The sequence below is a fragment of the Coccinella septempunctata genome, chromosome 8, assembly GCF_907165205.1.
Source record: "Coccinella septempunctata chromosome 8, icCocSept1.1, whole genome shotgun sequence".
Taxonomy (NCBI): domain Eukaryota; kingdom Metazoa; phylum Arthropoda; class Insecta; order Coleoptera; family Coccinellidae; genus Coccinella; species Coccinella septempunctata.
In genome coordinates, this window is record NC_058196.1 from 17339122 (window position 1) to 17357162 (window position 18041).

At 37.5% G+C, this 18041-nt stretch overlaps 1 protein-coding gene across 2 annotated transcripts in view; it reads right to left on the reverse strand.

Annotated features, from left to right (window-relative positions):
• The window catches only part of LOC123318529 (TELO2-interacting protein 1 homolog), a 44391-nt gene that overhangs the window by 23562 nt on the left and 2788 nt on the right, over positions 1–18041 (reverse strand). For both annotated transcript variants that reach the window (XM_044905173.1, XM_044905172.1), the window contains exons 5-12: positions 15467–15780; positions 15182–15372; positions 11867–12034; positions 11464–11673; positions 11137–11397; positions 9594–10139; positions 4348–4657; positions 4031–4259 (exon numbers count right to left, since the gene is read on the reverse strand). In XM_044905173.1, coding sequence (XP_044761108.1) covers positions 4031–4259; positions 4348–4657; positions 9594–10139; positions 11137–11397; positions 11464–11673; positions 11867–12034; positions 15182–15372; positions 15467–15780 — 2229 coding nt within the window. The remainder of the gene's footprint in view (positions 1–4030; positions 4260–4347; positions 4658–9593; positions 10140–11136; positions 11398–11463; positions 11674–11866; positions 12035–15181; positions 15373–15466; positions 15781–18041) is intronic.

Genomic DNA, 18041 nt, shown 5'->3' on the forward strand with positions numbered 1-18041 from the left:
CAAACATAAGGATAGTATTTTGTGTCAAGATGGATTATTATTTATTTATTTATTAGATATTATAACTTTAATTCAACAATTTTTTGTTTCTATAGTCTACTTATAACTAAATTGTTGAAAGTTGTCAAGCTAGCATATATGGGATCCCTCCTTCGACTTTCTGTTTTTGCTCTACATAGATAATATAAATTTTTTTGCCTTGTTTCTCGGTTGGTTATGTTTTGGACTGTTTTCAAGAGATTTTGATTTTTTATGTGTTGATTTTCCAGCTTGTATACAAGTTTATGCTGTTGCAACTTGATCAATTTGTCCAGCTTCAAGAATTGATTTTTATATAAATCTTCAGTTGGATATTCATATGAAAGGTGGTCGAGTCTTTTTATTACTTTATTTTGTAATCTCCGCAGTCTTTTCAGATGGAATTTTGTTTAGTTTTACCATAATACCGATAAATAGCTGAGTACTGACTGGAAATAGGCATAATATATATTTTTACTTGTTCTCTCATTAAGGTATGGCTTTAGATGACGAAGCTTTGACACCAATGGCGAAAGTTTGTCTATGATCATGTCCACATGTGCATTCCATTTCAATGTGTCTTCTATGATCAATCCTAAGTATTTAGTTTTTTTCAATTGTGTAAGTTTTTTACCATTAACAAACAGATTTGGATAGATGTTGGTGTTAGTTTTTCTATTTTTGAACAAGATACAACAGAACAGTTTTTTCTTTATTTATCACAAGTTTGTTTGAGTTTAGCCATTCACTGTATTTCTTCATGTCCCTATTGACCATTTCCTCCAAAGGTCTTATATTGTCTGCGTTATATATGACGACTGTGTCACCTGCAAACATGAAGAATTCCCCCAGCAATCCTGATCTGACAACATTTTCAACATATATTAGGAAAAGTAGTGGTCCAAGCATTATACCCTGTGGAACTGCAGTTCTGATTTTCTTATAGCTACTTTTTTTCCCTTCAACGACCACATATTGACTTTATCGGTGAGGAAGGACTGAAACGGTGTGAAAGCGTTTCCTTGTATTCCTATTTTTTTCAGCAATATAGTTATATTGATTACAGATATCAGATGCTTTGTGAAGATCGACGAAGACTCCTACGATTTTCATTTTTTTCTTCAAGTTTTTGTGATATGTGTTCGATAATATCAATTGCAGCACCTTCTGTTGAACTTTTTTTATGAAATCCATACTGATGTTTAGATATTTCTAAAAATTTCACTAATCTTTTTTTCATTACAGTTTCTATTATCTTAGAAAATATTGAAGTATTTGATATTGGCCTATAGTTAGCTGGTTCTTCTTTAATCCCTTTTTTTTGAAACAGGTGTTATTCTTGCGATTTTACATAATCTTGGAAATGTTCCACTCTTTATGCACTTTTTTACCAGGATCAATAGATGGTCTTTGATAATGGGGTATAAAACAATCAGATCTCTTGTACTTATATTCTCTGGACCTGGCGAGGTGTTTCTCTTCAGAGACAAATCTTATTTTATTTTTGGTAATTCTTTTAGTTTGTTCAGCTGCATGGATAAAATATCCGTTGAGAACGTTTGCTTTTTCTATGCATTTTTGTATGTCTTTCCTTTGTATACTAAATTTGCTAGTTTTGTTTTTGTTTCATTCTTCACTGGTAGGATTTAATTTATTGTAGACCATAGTTTTCTTGCGTTATTTCCAATTCCTTGCAATTTTTCATTGAAGTATTTTTTCTTTTGATTTCGTATTAGATTGTTTACTTTTTTTCTTTGTACTGATAGTACTCATCATTGAAAAATTTGGAATAAAGCCAACCACATCTATATACACGAACCAAATATCAGAAAAATGTGTTCGTAAGTTATAATTATGGAGAAAATGGGAAAAACCAATAAATCTACAGTGATTATGTGCGATGAGTGCTATTTTCTGCGTGCTGTTGTAACGCCTTTTTCTCGGTGTACTCGAGCGCCAGCTATTCTTTAATCCAGAACCTAAGACGCACACTTAACGGACAGATATCGGACTTCAGCCAGGTTAGGGGATGAAAAAATGACACAGAATTACGACGGCTCACCCTTAGGCGCGTTCGACACTCTCCGGGTATCCACACCAGGAGAGTGCTTCCCTAACCGTAGGGGTGAACACGGGAACGAGATAAAAAAAAGGAAAATGAGGGAAGGGTGAGCCACCCCAATGTGCCTTCGGTACCCCCTGGGTATCCACACTAGCAGGGTACTTTAATGACAGTAGGGGTGGCCTGGAAAGAGAAGAAGGAAAAAAAAAGGAAACGTGAGGGAAGGGTGAGCCACCGCAAAGTGCCTTCGGTACCCCCCGGGTATCCACACCAGCAGGGTAGTAGGGGTGGAACTCAGACTGTGGCATAGGAGTGGTGAAGAAGGGAGCTGAAGTTCCAACAGTGAATATAAAAAAAAACAGAGTGTCGTTTTTCCTCTGGGTTCTATTCAGCCACTTACACTCGCAAAACAGAATGAAATCGCCCAAATACGGTTTTATGGTTATGTTTTATACGGTGCGACATCGTTTTTCAGGAAGGAAATCGGAATAAAAACGGTGCGGAATGTTTACAATTCCGAACGATGTCGGAATCCTGAATTGGAAATTTGAAAAGATTTCTCGGAAAATTACTTCAAAAATAAAATTATTTAAGAATGAAAACTAAAAGAATTATTCTCTAATGATGGGGTAGGTTTGAAAAAACACCCTCTCATTACACTGTTTAATCATTTGGTGTCATTTATATCTTGTCGTATTCTATCTTGAGGTAGGTGTTTGGTCTGACTCATATCTGATAGTCACCATCTTCAATTTTGCAAACAAATTCTGATCGTATTATCTGTTGTGTTATAACACGTCGCTGTGCAGTCATGAAAGGACTATTATTTTGTTATCGTATTTTAGGCCTTTAGGATCAAAATGATCATCCGAAACGTTGGCGAAGTCCACCGAATTTGATCAAGAACATCAATAAATTCGTCCAAATTTTCACAGTGTTTTCATCAATATTTTGAATCAACCGATAAGAAAACATAATTTTTCTTTATAAATTGTTGATAAGAGCTAGAAATCACAATGTAATAATTTGCTCAAATGTATGACGATGATGTTCAACGCTTGAGGTCTGGAAAACGTACCTCAAATTTTCAAATCCGGTGTTTATTATTGCATGGAAGTGAGCTCGATTCGAAGTTTGATTTCCTATTATTTTTGTACACAATAATATGAGACGGTCAGAAGAGAATATACATTTTCCACCGACCTGAGAAACTCATGTTGGATAATTCTGAAAAGGAAATCCAAAAACCTTCTAAATGAGGTTTCATTCGACCCCTGTTCCCCATTCAAATTCTTGAGATTGTTGCGTCCCCTCTTAGAGGGTTTAGTTCCTAAGATTTTCGAATACCGAAAAATATGTCCCCTTGCGAACAATAACGTATTGCATTGAATTCGCCAATCAATCATTAGAATACAGGGTATGATTAAGGCGATTGACAAGTTTCGTAGGGTCATTGCTCGGGATGTGGTGGGGGTAGGTAGGTGCGGAAAAGCTCTTTGTGTTCCTTAGGTCTTGTAGTTGTCGATTGACAACATGATTCGTACGGCTTCGCCGTTCTGTAACCGACACTGGGACCTAGCGCTAATTGTTAGGAAATGATTCAGAGCATATGCCCAAGAGCAATTTTTTCAGTAGTGATGAGACACATCATACACACACCCTGGATTTCAGCAGCGAATAACCGAAAACATCCGTGTCATGCCGCTCGCTATATGCCGAATAGCGTTCGAAAACTTCCGAAATCGACTATTTCAATGTATGGCTGCTGAAGGCTGCCATCTTAGCAAAATCGTTTCAACTTGATTACGGAAACTATAGCTGCTTTTGTCCAACATTTACCATTTTTTTACAGCCCTTTGAAACTAGCCACACCCTGTACGAGAAATAGGTGCGGTGGCATTGGGACACCCTGCATATTCTCTTCAACTGACAGTTCTTCCTCATACTCACCTGAAGGGGTATCGGTTGCTTATCACTCAAATATAAGAAAACGGTATCCATGGTGGCTTCAATATCTTTATCTGACAGTTCAATGTCAGTTACTAGATATACTATATTCTCTAATATAGTGAACTGTAATTTGTAGTCTAGGGAGTACCTATATGATGATCCTTTATCTTTCATGTAACTTTTCTTCGAGAATGTGGATAAAATCGAGAGAACACTTGGTAACACATCTCTGCAAGAATGGGAGAAAACATTCACTATTCATAACATTCGGAAAAACAATCTTCTTAAATCAAATTTTCATAATCTTGAATACATACTTAGCTGTTCTGTTCCGTATGAAATCTTTCGAGGCTCTTCCCAGAGTCATCAAAAGATGGAAACTGTGATTAAGCAGGACAGGAGAATCTACTTCCTTGAACCTGCCAATAAGTGGGGACCAAATGAGATGCACGATTGGCAATAGTTCGTCTTCGAAGTCCTTGATTATTTCAATACCGTTTCTCAGGATCTCCAAAACTAGCAGTTTTCTATCGGCGTCTTTTGATGGCAAGAAATTCAAGCTTCTTTTTAATATCTCCATCGTTATTTTTATATGCATAGGAGGTTCTGGTTTTTTGTAACTTTCCACTGAAAGAAATAACATCGAATTATATATGAAGTGCGTCTCAACTAAAACGTTATACTTCTTATTACTATTCAATTAATTGATCATTTCAAATTAGATCAAGATCGAGGGACTCGAAATTTTTCTACCAGTTTTCAGAGGAGAATCTTGACAGAGAACAAAATAAACCATTTCACAAAAATCATCTCTCTTCGAGATGGTGGAGTTATTAACCCCTCAAGTCCAATACGATTTCATAAAATTTTATGTACATACGTGTCTGATCATTGAACACCGGCAGACTGACAGCACGTGAAACGTTAGTTCCACACACTAAGGCCCGTTTGCACCAATCCCCCTTAAAAGGAGTACTCAACTAAGCCTCGTTTGAAGTTAAGGGACGCTTAATTTTATTCCCAGTTGCAAGACTGTGGCTTAACAGAATCTTAAGTAAGGGGCCCTTAAGTTTTAATATCTAGTGATATTTCAGTTTTTTATTTTGGTGCAACTTCATCCTAGTCCAATAAAGCCATTTCATTGGTTGGCCGGTTGCCGATGATCGTTGTCATTTCATTAACCTAACTTGTCAGTCGGTGTCAAGGATATTATTATAATATTATCAAAGAGTAACAACTTTTTGTTGTTGAATTAGCATCAACATTGATAATGATTGTCAAATAAAAGGTACCTGAGTTTATATAAGTACAACACTTTCTTTGTAAGGTCTTGTGTGAATTTGTTTTACTAATGTTGAAGAGGAACATGAAGAAAATGTCCTTATTGCCCTTGTTAGTACGAATACGGTAAATGATTGCCAAGCAAGTGGTGGTAATTTACGAAGGGCACTCAACTTCTTAACAGAAGAAAAGAGTTTGTATGATTTGGTACACCAAATTGAAAATTAACAAAGACTGATGGCATTACAATAAAGGCAAAAAAAGGCTTGGTATTCAGTAATGAATTCATTCAATTTTCAAAATCCATCAAAAATGGGAAGTTCTGCAGCCAGTTCAACAAATTATTTTAGGTTAGAATACCTAAGTGGTCATTACAGGAGCGCTTAAATTTAAGGCTAGCTTTAGCCATTTAAATGTCACTTAACAGTTGGTTCAACGTAATTTAAGTTAAGGGTTCATTTTAAGGGTCACTTAACACTAAGTGCGTTTGGTGCAAACGGGTCTAAATCGAACAGAATAGTTAATACGACAAAATTTTTTGAAAGGTGCATGTAACAATCATGATATGTTTGGGGTTATTCGAAAAACTTGGTGTATAAAGACAGGTGGTAAGAAGACTTGTGACACGGTACTGAAAGATTTAAAAGTGGTTGTGAAATTGTTCAGGATATTACAACTGTATTTTTATCCCAAGACTGGGTGGACATCGAACTACAACTTGTACAATTTTTGTGAATAATTTCGACAAATTTCATGAACTTACTTATTTTCAATTCGTTTTATGCTTGTGTCCCAGGTATTTCCGTGGTAGGCTCTATAACGTATCGAATTCAACTATTTGCTTAAAAATCGCCCAATTTACAAGATAATAAGAAGGAAAGCCTAAGCTGACATATATTCTCATTTCCAGTCATTTCAACAGAAACCATATTGTTGATTCAGTCATCACAAGATCAGGTGTTTCTATCGATTTTGCAGATTGATGACATTTTCATCTCCGTCATATTGCAAGTTTTACAAAGCAATTTTTGATAAGACGGTTCATTTTGACAAATTCTTCTCCTTAAACATGGTCCATAATATTTTTTTCTATCTCGCCTATCGACTTTTTCTAATAGATCCGGCAATGAGCACATCCTAAAAATATTTATATACAGGATGTATGGAAATAAAATATGTATACACATAAGTTCCGATTTTTCGCCACTAATTTTTCGATATAACGCACCCTAGTTTTTTTTTTTTTGGAAAGGCTACTTATAACTGCTCAAATAGGCCGCTATTATGTTCTACACTAGTTGCCAATCTTCTTGTAAATGAGTGTCCAACTCTAGCAAGTTTTGCTCCATCAATTGAACGGGCTTTCTTGATTCTCTTTTGTTATCATCTCTAGTTGTCTGACAATTTCTAAAAACCGTTTGCCTCATGTACCCCCAAAGAAAGAAATCTTTAGGATTAAGATCTGAAATAGTTGCTCTTCTGCCAATCCAACGATCGTAATCGTTGAATTTGGAGTGGATGTCCAGGTTTCACGAAAGTGGCCTACTAGATTTATAAAAAACAACCCACATTTCTTCTTTTGCAACAATTTTTGCAGACTTCATGAAGAAGGACCTACAAACCCTATATAGCTGAATAAATATAAAAGGGTGTTAATGAATACCTTATTTAAGGGGTGATTCCTTGTTAAAAAATAGTGTGGATTTTTTTTTTTTTTTTTGAGCAGCCATTGCTTAGATACAGCCCCCTACGTGGGAGCGCCCACCAAAAGTAGCGTAAAACTGACATGGCACATACATAACAAAGGCAATGCATAATACTAACTGACACTTCACTCAGATGAGCGATATCTGAAAATAACTAAGAACATAGATACATGGAATGGAAAATATACATTCCAAAGACTGGAGTGAGATAGTTGCTTAGTGTCGCCAATCACAATTGAGACATTTGTTTCGGAGATCATTGTCACATCATTTTTCATTAAGAATAGATAGGAAGTATATAAATTATTCAATAAATCACTGCCTTAGTGTCGCGCTAGACAGAGAAACATCGAATGTGTGTAGTACAAAACATTCATTTGTAGCACTGAATGTCCATTCCATGTATCTATGTTCTAAGGAAAATAAGGCATCGCCTTTGTCATGTATGTGCCATGTCAGTGTCAATTGGTGGGCGCTACCACTAATGGTGGCACCAGCAAAGCAATTTTGATTTTTTCTTCTTGGAAACTATAAATGAATCAGAAAAATTTTTGTTGGTTACCCTATAATGTCAGCATGATATCCGGCAACTGTGTAAATTTAAGTTCGGAGATAATTCCGGTCTGTACGACTCAACCTACGTAATATATTTTCTCAAAAATCATTGCTCGAGATTCATTTCGTTCAAAATGAATCAAGCTATCAAAAATCAATTTTTCGATGGTATGTATGAATAGGTAAAAATGTCTCCTGCCAAACAAATTTCAGAGGTGGTTTTCCGTACTCCTTGTAATTGTAGGGAAACACCATCCTACCATCAAAATTCATTTTGATTGCCTTCTCGCTGCCATAGTATGTCTGCTCAATAGGGAATACTCCTTCTGACGAAAATGATGTATTTTTTATGAAATATCTTTGAAACGCCACATTTTGAAATAACCATTTCAACCGTTTCCCAAAAAAAATTATTTTAAGCACTCAAAAATGAAAAATGAAAATGGGTATTTAAAGTTTAAAGCGTTTTGTGAGAATTGCACAAGCTGCCAACATCGACTGAAATATGCCTTGATAATAAAGGACAACAAATGCATTATCTTGATGAGATAGACAAAGATGGCTGTCTATAAAGTCTGCGACGAACGAGGAAGGTCGTAAAATTTTATGGGATTTTTATGGCCGGTTGCTTTTGCCAGTGAGTATGCGCCTGTAGATCAATAGCTGTTATTTTATGAACAAGCTGATCACTTCACTTACGATTTATTTCCTGGCTGTTCACTTACGTTTAATTCGCCTAATTGCCTACAACTAGTGCCGTCCGCCGTTTTAAGTTTGATCAGAAGATTTCTTTTTAATTTTTTTTAACATTCAGAATTTCAATTTTCTTTTATTTTCTTTTCTTATTCACCGTACTTGGGGCGACTTATTTCTGTTTTGCGAGTGTAAGTGGCCGAATAGAACCCAGAGGTATGACGACACTCCGTTTTTTTTTATATTCACTGTTGGAACTTCAGCTCCCATCTTCACCACTCCTATGCCACAGTCTGAGTTCCACCCCTACTGTCATTATAGTACCCTGGTGGTGTGGATACCCGGGGGGTACCGAAGGCACTTTGGGGTGGCTCACCCTTCCCTCATTTTCCGTTTTTTTAAATCTCGTTCCCGTGTTCACCCCTACGGTTAGGGAAGCACTCTGCTGGTGTGGATACTCGGGGAGTGCCGAACGCGCCTAAGGGTGACCCGTCGTAATTCTGTGTCGTCATTTTTCACCCCCTAACCTGGCTGAAGTCCGATATCTGTCCGTTAAGTGTGCGTCTTAGGTTCTGGCTGGCGAACACGTCCGTAAACCCCCGTATAACGTTTTGAGATCGGATCCTGTTTCATTCCGTCCGTTTTGCCCTGTAAATTCACTGATATCGAGTCTTTCACTGTACGAATTTTGTAATAGTGCCACTTGTGTTTCCTTGTACGAGTCGACAAATATAATTTGTGTGCGTTGATTTTGTCTTTCACTGGTTGTCGCTAACACCCCAGACAGGAACCTTGTCTTCGGCTAGAAGCTACCAGGGTAGGTTTGCTATTCTCCCTTAAAGAATAGCTGGCGCCCGAGTACACCGAGAAAAAGGCGTTACAAACCCCATATTTGAAGGATGATTTTGAATAATTTACGCGGTGAATTTGAAAAAATCATGAATGTAACTCATACTTATTCAGTTTAAACTTGCATATGTAGTGATAACCCAAATTGAGGAGAATTCCCCATTTAATTTCTTTCAGTTTTCTGGTTTCTGAAAAAACATGTCTTTTCAAGTGTCATTTTTAGGGAGCTCTGTCCTGAGTATTGGCTGCTTAAAAGAAAAAAAAATATGAAAACATACTATTTTGGTAAGGAATCATATCATAAAAGGTGCACCCTTTAAATTTTTGTGCAACCATTCATTTACACCATGTATGCAGCAGTGATTTTGCAGAGTACGCCGTTTCCCGAATCTAATACGCCATTTTTGATTCTCGATATTCTCAAGGTTATGCAGAATGCGAAATGCTCAGAAGCCCCAAACAAAACAATGAAAACTTACCTTCGGGTTCTATGTATTCTTTTTCCAATTCAGTCTTCTTCCTCTCCATATCTTCCTTGTACATCTCTTCCGCAGATTTACCACCCAAGATATCATCGGAAAAGTCGTTGATCTCCTCGTCAGTATCGAGACCGCCAATTTTGAAATTGCACAGCTCGTCCTCCCTCTTTTGCGCCTTCGTTCTGAAAACTCTGGGTGGGACCGATATCTGGAACCACCTCATGAGGCTCCTCAAGAATATCCTAAACACTCTGAGGTAGGAATCTATCCTGTTCTGCTTGAACTTGTCGAAGGACTGGACCAGAACTTCGTATACGAAATCGGAGAAATGTTGCAATATGGACACGTCGCCGTATTTCATCACCATCTCCATGACATCGAATACCTCTCCTTTGTAATCTTTCCTTTTAAGGCCTCGTTCGATGTTGAAGAGGAAAAAGTCCATGTTGTCGTTCAACATATGAGTGACGTTGCGGTAACCAAGGCTTCGGGCCATGTTCTTTAAGGTCTTCGTGGCGGCTGCTTGTATCTGGCTATGACTAGATGCTGCAAAAAAAACAACAATGGTTGGATCTTATTTTATTGAAGATCAGGTGTGTTTGGTGATGTGGGCCCACTACATTGCACCATTCTGCGACCCGTTTGCACCAAACATACTTAGTGTTAAGCGTCCTTTAAAATGAACCCTTAACTTAAATCACGTTGCACCAACTGTTAAGTCACATTTAAATGGCTAAAGCTAGCCTTAAATTTAAGCGCTCCTGTAATGACCACTTAGGTATTTAAGGGCGGGATTCTAACCTAAAATAATTTGTTGCATTGGCTGCAGAACTTCGCATTTTTGATTGATTTTGAAAATTGAATGAATTCATTACTGAATACCAAGCTTTTTCTTTTGCCTTTATTGCAATGCCATCAGTCTTTTTTAATTTTCAATTTGGTGTCACAAATCATACTATATAGTTAGCAACAAACTCTTTTCTTCTGTTGAGAAGTTGAGTGCCCCTCGTAAATTACCACCCCTTGCTTGGCAATCCATTCACCGTATTCGTACTAACAAGGGCAATAAGGACATTTTCTTCACGTTCCTCTTCAACATTAGTAAAACAAATTCACACAAGATCTTACAAAGAAAGTGTTGTACTTATATAAACTTAGGTACCTTTTATTTGACAATCATTATAATTATCAATATTAATGCTAATTCAACAACAACAAAATTTTAGTCTTTGATAATATTATAATATCCTTGACACTGACTGACAGGACAATGAAGTTAGGTTAATGAAATGACAACGATCATCGGCAACCGGCCAACCAATGAAATGGCTTTATTGGACTAGGATGAAGTTGCACCAAAATGAAAAACTGAAATATCACTAGATATAAAAACTTAAGAGCCCCTTACTTAAGATTCTGTCAAGCCACAGTCGTGAAACTGGGAATATTATTTAAATTAAAAACTAGCGAGTTTAAGATAAGTTACCAATAATTTTTTACGAATATTGTGGTTATTCAGTTACCACCATCTCAAAATCCTCACCTGCTCTGATCAGAACTTTGTACAAGCAGTTGAACAGAAATGGCCTGAATTCTGCAACTCCTTTGGCATGGAATGCCATGAGCCCTACTCCTTCACAAAGCAGCCCTGCTTGTAAAATGTTAGTTCTCAAGTTTTTCAAAGATACACACTCGTCATCATCAATTTTCAACGGAACGTCCCAATTATTAATATAAACTTGAATTGCGGGTCTGATGAGGTTCATCACATTTTCCTCCGAATTTGGTTTGGATCTATTTATGCCTAAAAATGAAAACAAAACTTAGTAGCTATTGGGTCTGTGTGATATATGTATCAATTCTAACTAACCATGTAGAAGCTGATTCAACAAATAGAATGCTTCCACCTTCTCCTCCTCAAAGGTGATGATATTAATGAGATAATCTGATAAAACCGGAAATAGATCTGCTTCATATATAATTTTGCACAGTTCACCAAATTGATATCTCACATTTTCTTCTCTCATGAACTTGAAATTTTTCCATAAGTCGACCGAAATTGGCTGATCACTATCCAAATCTACAAAAATTTAGAGTTTCATTATTTATTTACAGAATGTTGGTTCAAATTGTCGAAACATCTATTCGCTTTTTAAATAAGCGACACGCCCTCTGGTGGCAACCGGAGTAACTTGAATATGGCCGTAACCATAGAAATCGGGCACTAAGCCTCTATCATCCGAATCATTCTTATCAATTATTATTATACTTGCCTTCGTGTGAAATTACCTCTGCGAAAGTAGAAGTGTCGATTTTCACTTCGCAAAGGTACAATAGTGTTCGTTGAAATTCCTTGAAAGAATCGTAGCATTTGATTTTGTTTCCCACTATTCTTATAGACGCCGATGTTAGCTTCAGAGTATTGATCTGTTCCTTTGTATCTGAAATGTATACAAGATTAATGAGCGTTTCCAAAACGATCCCTAAACAAGCTCCTATCTGAGGAGTAAGGGATTCCCTAACTGTAACCTCAACTTTAAAAGTACACTTTGTTAAGTAACACTTGCCTAGGGGATGGGTAGGAGCTCATAGCTACGGCAGTTGGCTACGACATAACAGACGTAATAGTTCACAGAATTGCGAAATTTTTAATATCTTGCAAACAAATTTCCTCTTACGAGTATTATTCCTGAAAGATTTTAATTTATTGTGCACCATATTAATTGTTTCCTTGTTATAAATAAGGTGTCCTTAAAATACAGGGAATGTTGGTAAAAACGGACATAATTTCTGCCTCAAATGAGGTAATGAGACGCATAACACGCATCGATATGAATATCAACAAATATTACGCTGAATCGAACTAGCTATAAACCGAATGCGACGTTTACCTAAGCTGTATCGATGCACTGTCTGATTCCACTCTTAGAAAAGCTATTGCCTGAATCCCAGTGCGGCTTTCGACCAAATCGCGGTACAATGGACCTAATTTTTACACTGAGGCAGCTGCAAGAGAATGCCCGTGAACAACAATCAAGGATCTATACAGCCTATATTGATTTAAGTAAGGCCTTCGACTCGGTGAATCGGCGAGCGCTATGGAAAATCATGGAACGCCTTGGAGTACCCGAAAAATTCTTAGCAGTGTGCAAGAGCCTTCATACCAACCACACCGCTAGAATACAGCATAATGGCTCTATAACCGACCATTTCTTCACCAACTCTGGAATAAAACAAGGCTACGTGTTAGCGCCTTTACTGTTCAATATTTTCGCCATAGCTGTCTCGATAATTGCTGACATGATTATGCCTGTAAAAGGTGTTGGAATAAGATTCAGATTTGATGGAGGCCTATTTAATCTAGAGCGCCTCAGAGCAAAAACCCGTACAAAGTTTATCACGGATCTTCAATATGCAGACGACTGCGCACTTATCGTTAGCAGCTCAGAGGATCTACAGATAATGCTGGACACCTATAAACATATATACAAAGCTTTAGGCCTTACACTCAATATCGACAAAACCAAAATCCTAGTAAGTCCGCCAGAAAGCTTTCAAACAGATATCAGCCTGGAGAATGAAACCCTAGAACAGGTCGGGCAGTTCAAATACTTAGGAAGCTTCATAAACACTAGGGCTAACCTAGACACGGAAATACACAACCGTATCAATTCGGCATCACGGGCATTCTGAAAGCTAAAGGACAGAGTGTTTCAAAATCACGACCTCAATTTGAAGACCAAGACAGCTGTTTACAAGGCAGTGGTCCTCCCAACGCTTCTTTACGGAAGCGAAAGCTGGACGCTCTACATGCGACATTAAACAGCTTGAACAAACGCAACAACGTCATCTAAGACAAATAATGCACATCAGATGGTTCCACAAAGTTTCGAATGCAGAATTCTTGCAACGCGCGAGTTGTACAATAATTGAGACTCAAGAAACGAGGGCCCGACTCAGATGGAGCGGCTACATTCTGAGGATGCAAGCATGCAAGACATAAGACTCCCAAAAATAGCTCTGTATGGCGAATTCACAGAGGGAGCCTGGAAACTAGGAGGCCAGTATAAGCGGGTTAAGGATATACTCCATCAGTCCCTAAAATCAGTTAATGCCAATCATAACTGGGAACAACTAGCGTTAGACAGGTCACAGTGGAGGTCTTGGGTACACAGTTATAATGGAGACTCGAGAAGGACACAGCGGCGGCCAGATCTGGTTGGTGACTATCCATGCCCGGAGTGTGGAAGGATCTGTAGGTCACGGTTGGGTCTCTTCAGTCACAGGGGGGCATACAGTCGCAATTAGCCCTAAGAGATTATAAGTCTGTTCGTACAGTTTGTTTTTTTTTCTTCTTTTTGTAGCTTTACTCCCGGTAACGGGATGCAGCAATGAATGAATGAATGAATGAATGAATGTATGCTAACTGCGCTAGCGTCCGCTTTGCAATCGGTTGCCGGCCTCCTCAGCTGAGCATCGCTCATCTTTGCATTCGGACGCCGGTCAGGGTAATTCAGGATGCCCATTGAACAAGTGTGCATCAGGTCCCTTGAAAAAATTTTCGTATCGCGCGATTTGAGGTGAAAACAGTAGAAAGTTGAGACACTTTCTTTATTATTGAAGATGCTACTATTGCTAGCCTATTTTACTTCACTTTTAAGTCGGGTAAAAATATTGGAGTGTTGGAACAATTCTGAATGATTCAGACCAATTTTATTGATGAGTTTTTGAGCTAATATTCTAGTTTTTTACACTTTTGTTTTTTTTCTATCAGTTGGGATCGAAAATAGCTATTTTCAAAGTTGAAATCACTAAATGATGAGAAAAATTCGGCAAACAATTCTATTTTCATTCCCATGCCAAAATCGAACGAGTCAATATTCCAAACGAAACAATATGGTTGATTTAGTCATCAAGACATAAGTTTTTTCTCTTGTTTTTCGATAATTCAAAATATGTATATTCAGGATTTATTTCAGTAATTACATATTCTCAAATTCTTCTTCAACTTTTTGTATACGCGATTTTTGGTAAAACGCTTTATTTTGACCAGTTGCAAAAGACACCTCCCCTGCTTCGAAGACCATATAATCACTTAATAAGGTTTCGCCCTTTTTCATCTTGTTGATCAGATGAGGACAAAGAAGACCAATATCATGGACGGTATTTCCTGTTCCTCCATGGGATGGTCTTTCCGCATCTTGAACGATGGCGTGTGGCTAGTTCGATTCAGATCGTAATATTTGTCGATATTCCAATTGTCATTCAGCATATTAGTTTGGGTTAAATGTCACAGTAATTTATGAACATCGTTTTTGCTCGTGATTTTCCTAGATAACAGAATGATATCTCTTAGAACCTCTTTATAGAGATAGTGTCATTCTGGAGAACCAGCTATGCTCTGTGTAGTCTTTGTAACAGTAACTACCTTGTCACTAGCTTTTTTTGTCCACAGATACTAAAAAATTTGACATTTTTTCATTCTTTGATTACTTGAATAAACCTCTATTTCTTCAACGCAATGATTAATTTTTCATGTTTCACGTTAGTTTTTCACACAAATTGCATAAAAAAATCATTTTGCTTACCTATTCCATTAAAAATGGCCGGTATTTTAGAGTAGTTCTCATGGAATCTCTCAGACAATATATTGGTTACTTGTTGACTCAAGGTCGGCACGTTGAACATACTCTTGCATAGCTTGGAGATCTCCTCACTTTCATCATCCGACATAATGATAAGTATTTCAACAAGTGGATATGATGACTTTGGTATATTCCTATCGAGTTTCAAATGATAATGTTCAAGGATAAAATCCCATTCGTGAAGCAGGCATGCATTTAATTATAGGTTCAAAATATGAAATCCCTTACTTGAAACAGTGTTTAAGTAAACAACAGCACATTTCTACTAATTTCAATCTGACTCGATCAGACTGACACTGGGTTAAATATTTGAATTTTGCGAACATCGGTGCTAAATGTTTATCAGATGTATCAAACCATTCCAAAGACCTCTTCATTTCAAAAAAATCTTCTAACTTGTCTTTTGACCTTGATTGTTCTGGCGTTTTAGAATAACTGAGGCGACTCAAAACAATTGCCTTGGCCACCTTCAGCGAATCCATTCTATTATCATAAGTTTTTAATAAAATAGTCATTATTTTACTCACTGCCTCAAGAGTTAACTAAAAGCATATGATATCAGTTATGGGAAGGGTACATAGAAATTATCAGGTAGGAAAACATGCATATTTGGAATAGTGATTGCTATCAGAAGCCTGAATATACATCATATTTAATTTTGTTACCCCCATGCACTCTTTATTTTAGGATATCAGGCTGATGACGAATATCAAGTCTAGTTACTTGCAATGCATTGATGTGAATAATGATCTTATGCCCATTTGCACCTCTCTAATTTCTTCTGAAATTGTTTCATCCATAGAGGAATATATCGAAAGTGCGAGGAACATATATCTTCAACTCAGTTTTAATTCCGAAATGCTGTAGGAACAAGAGAGAACATAAATACAGCATACAAATTTTATGAATTGTGCAGTGTATGCTTGCTTTGTAAATTATTAGAAGGCCTTTGATAGATTAAGTTACCAAAAGATGATGCAGATACTGAAAGCGGTGGACCTGGATGGAAAGGACATTCGGGTGATAACGGAATCAATCGCTGCAGTAAGAGTCGGAAATGAAACAAAGGCGAATATACTAAGAGTTGTAGACAGGTTTTTATTTTCTCTCTCTTTTATTATTTAATATATATTCAGATTATATCTTCAGAGAAGAATATTCCGATATCGGCAATCTTCTCAATCAGGGGAGAATAATCAAGATTCGCCACGGTCATTTTCGCAGACAAGTCACTACAACTTATGGATAAACTAGCAGACAAAGATTATAGAGTAACCTAACTCTATAATCTGTGCTAACAGCTTCTAGCCAATTATACTGATTGCAGACTGTTGTGCGTGTTGGTCCGACCCACCGAACCGGCCATCGAGACCAAGGCGGTCTATTGTGGTACACAATACAAGCTCGGGGAGCTTCATTTCTCTCTCCAGTCCCATCATACTCAGGGAGGAGATGATGTCAGAGGGGGAGTGATTCTTGAGTTCCTCTAGACTCAGGAGAGCCAGAGACTCCGAATCTACCCTGTCCGCCGCATATTCTTGAACAGAATGACAGTAGAACAGCGCTCCCTGGAGAGCAGTTATTACATCTCTTAGTATTTGTGATAGAACGACGATAGAACGAGGTAGGAATCGGGGTTGTTTTTTGATTCAATGATAATTATATAATCAGAGACTCTGGTTGTATTAATAGAGTTTCTGATATTATGTACATGGTTGCTGGGTGCTGGGTTATGTTTTGGTAATGTGATTGATAGTAAGAGTTTTTTGCTTCGAGTATTTGGGACATGTCAAGATCTCCCTTCACAGCAATTTCTTATTCTAATCATGAATATGGCCAATGTTATATTAAGGGACCACATAAATGAGGATATTGGAGATGCAGACATACAAAACCAAAAACATTCGTAATTTCACTCCAGTTTTTTTTTCTTTTCTTCCAGTCTATAACCTTCCTATAAATATATCCGGTCTTTCAGAAATACACTGCGCAAAAAAATTAACGCACATTCTGAAAATCTCAATTTTAATGTAAGTTAACTCTACATTGACTTCATAACTTATTTTTTATGTTCTCTCGGGAAGGTTTTGAACGAAACAAGACACATTATATGGAAGAAAAATTCAGGATTACACCGAATCTTTTGTGAAAGAAGAGAAATGAACAATTTTCAAAATACTGAAATGCTGATAAGTGATTTAATCCTTGTATTTCCACCCCTTGCGTTAATTACAGCTCGGCAACGACGGTTCATACTCAAAATGAGTGATCTTAAAATGTTCTGATCTACTCCTTCCCAGATTTCTCCGAGTTGGATTCCTAAGTCATTAAGAGTAGCTGGATGATTTTCTGAACTTCTCAGCCTTCTATTGAGGTTGTCCCAAACCTGCTCAATCGGATTGAGATCTGGACTTCTTGCTGGCCATTCCATTCGAGAGACTTCAACCTCTTCAAGGTACTCCTGAACGATGCGCGCACGATGGGGTCTGGCATAAAAATTAAATTTTCACCAATGTATGGGGCAAATGGCACTGCATGCTCTTCAAGAATGTTCCTTATATACTTATCAGCATTCATAGCTCCATTATCAACGACCGCTAGGTCTGTCCGAGCAGTCAAAGATATTCCACCCCATACCATAATCGATCCTCCCCCGAAACCAGTAGTATTCAGGAAATTGCACTGAGCAATGAGCATATCTTTCATGTGGACGTCTGTATACAAGGGAACGTCGATCACAATGGCAGTGGCAGAATCTAGACTCATCTGTGAAGAGAACTCTTTCCGAATCGGCCTCTTCCCC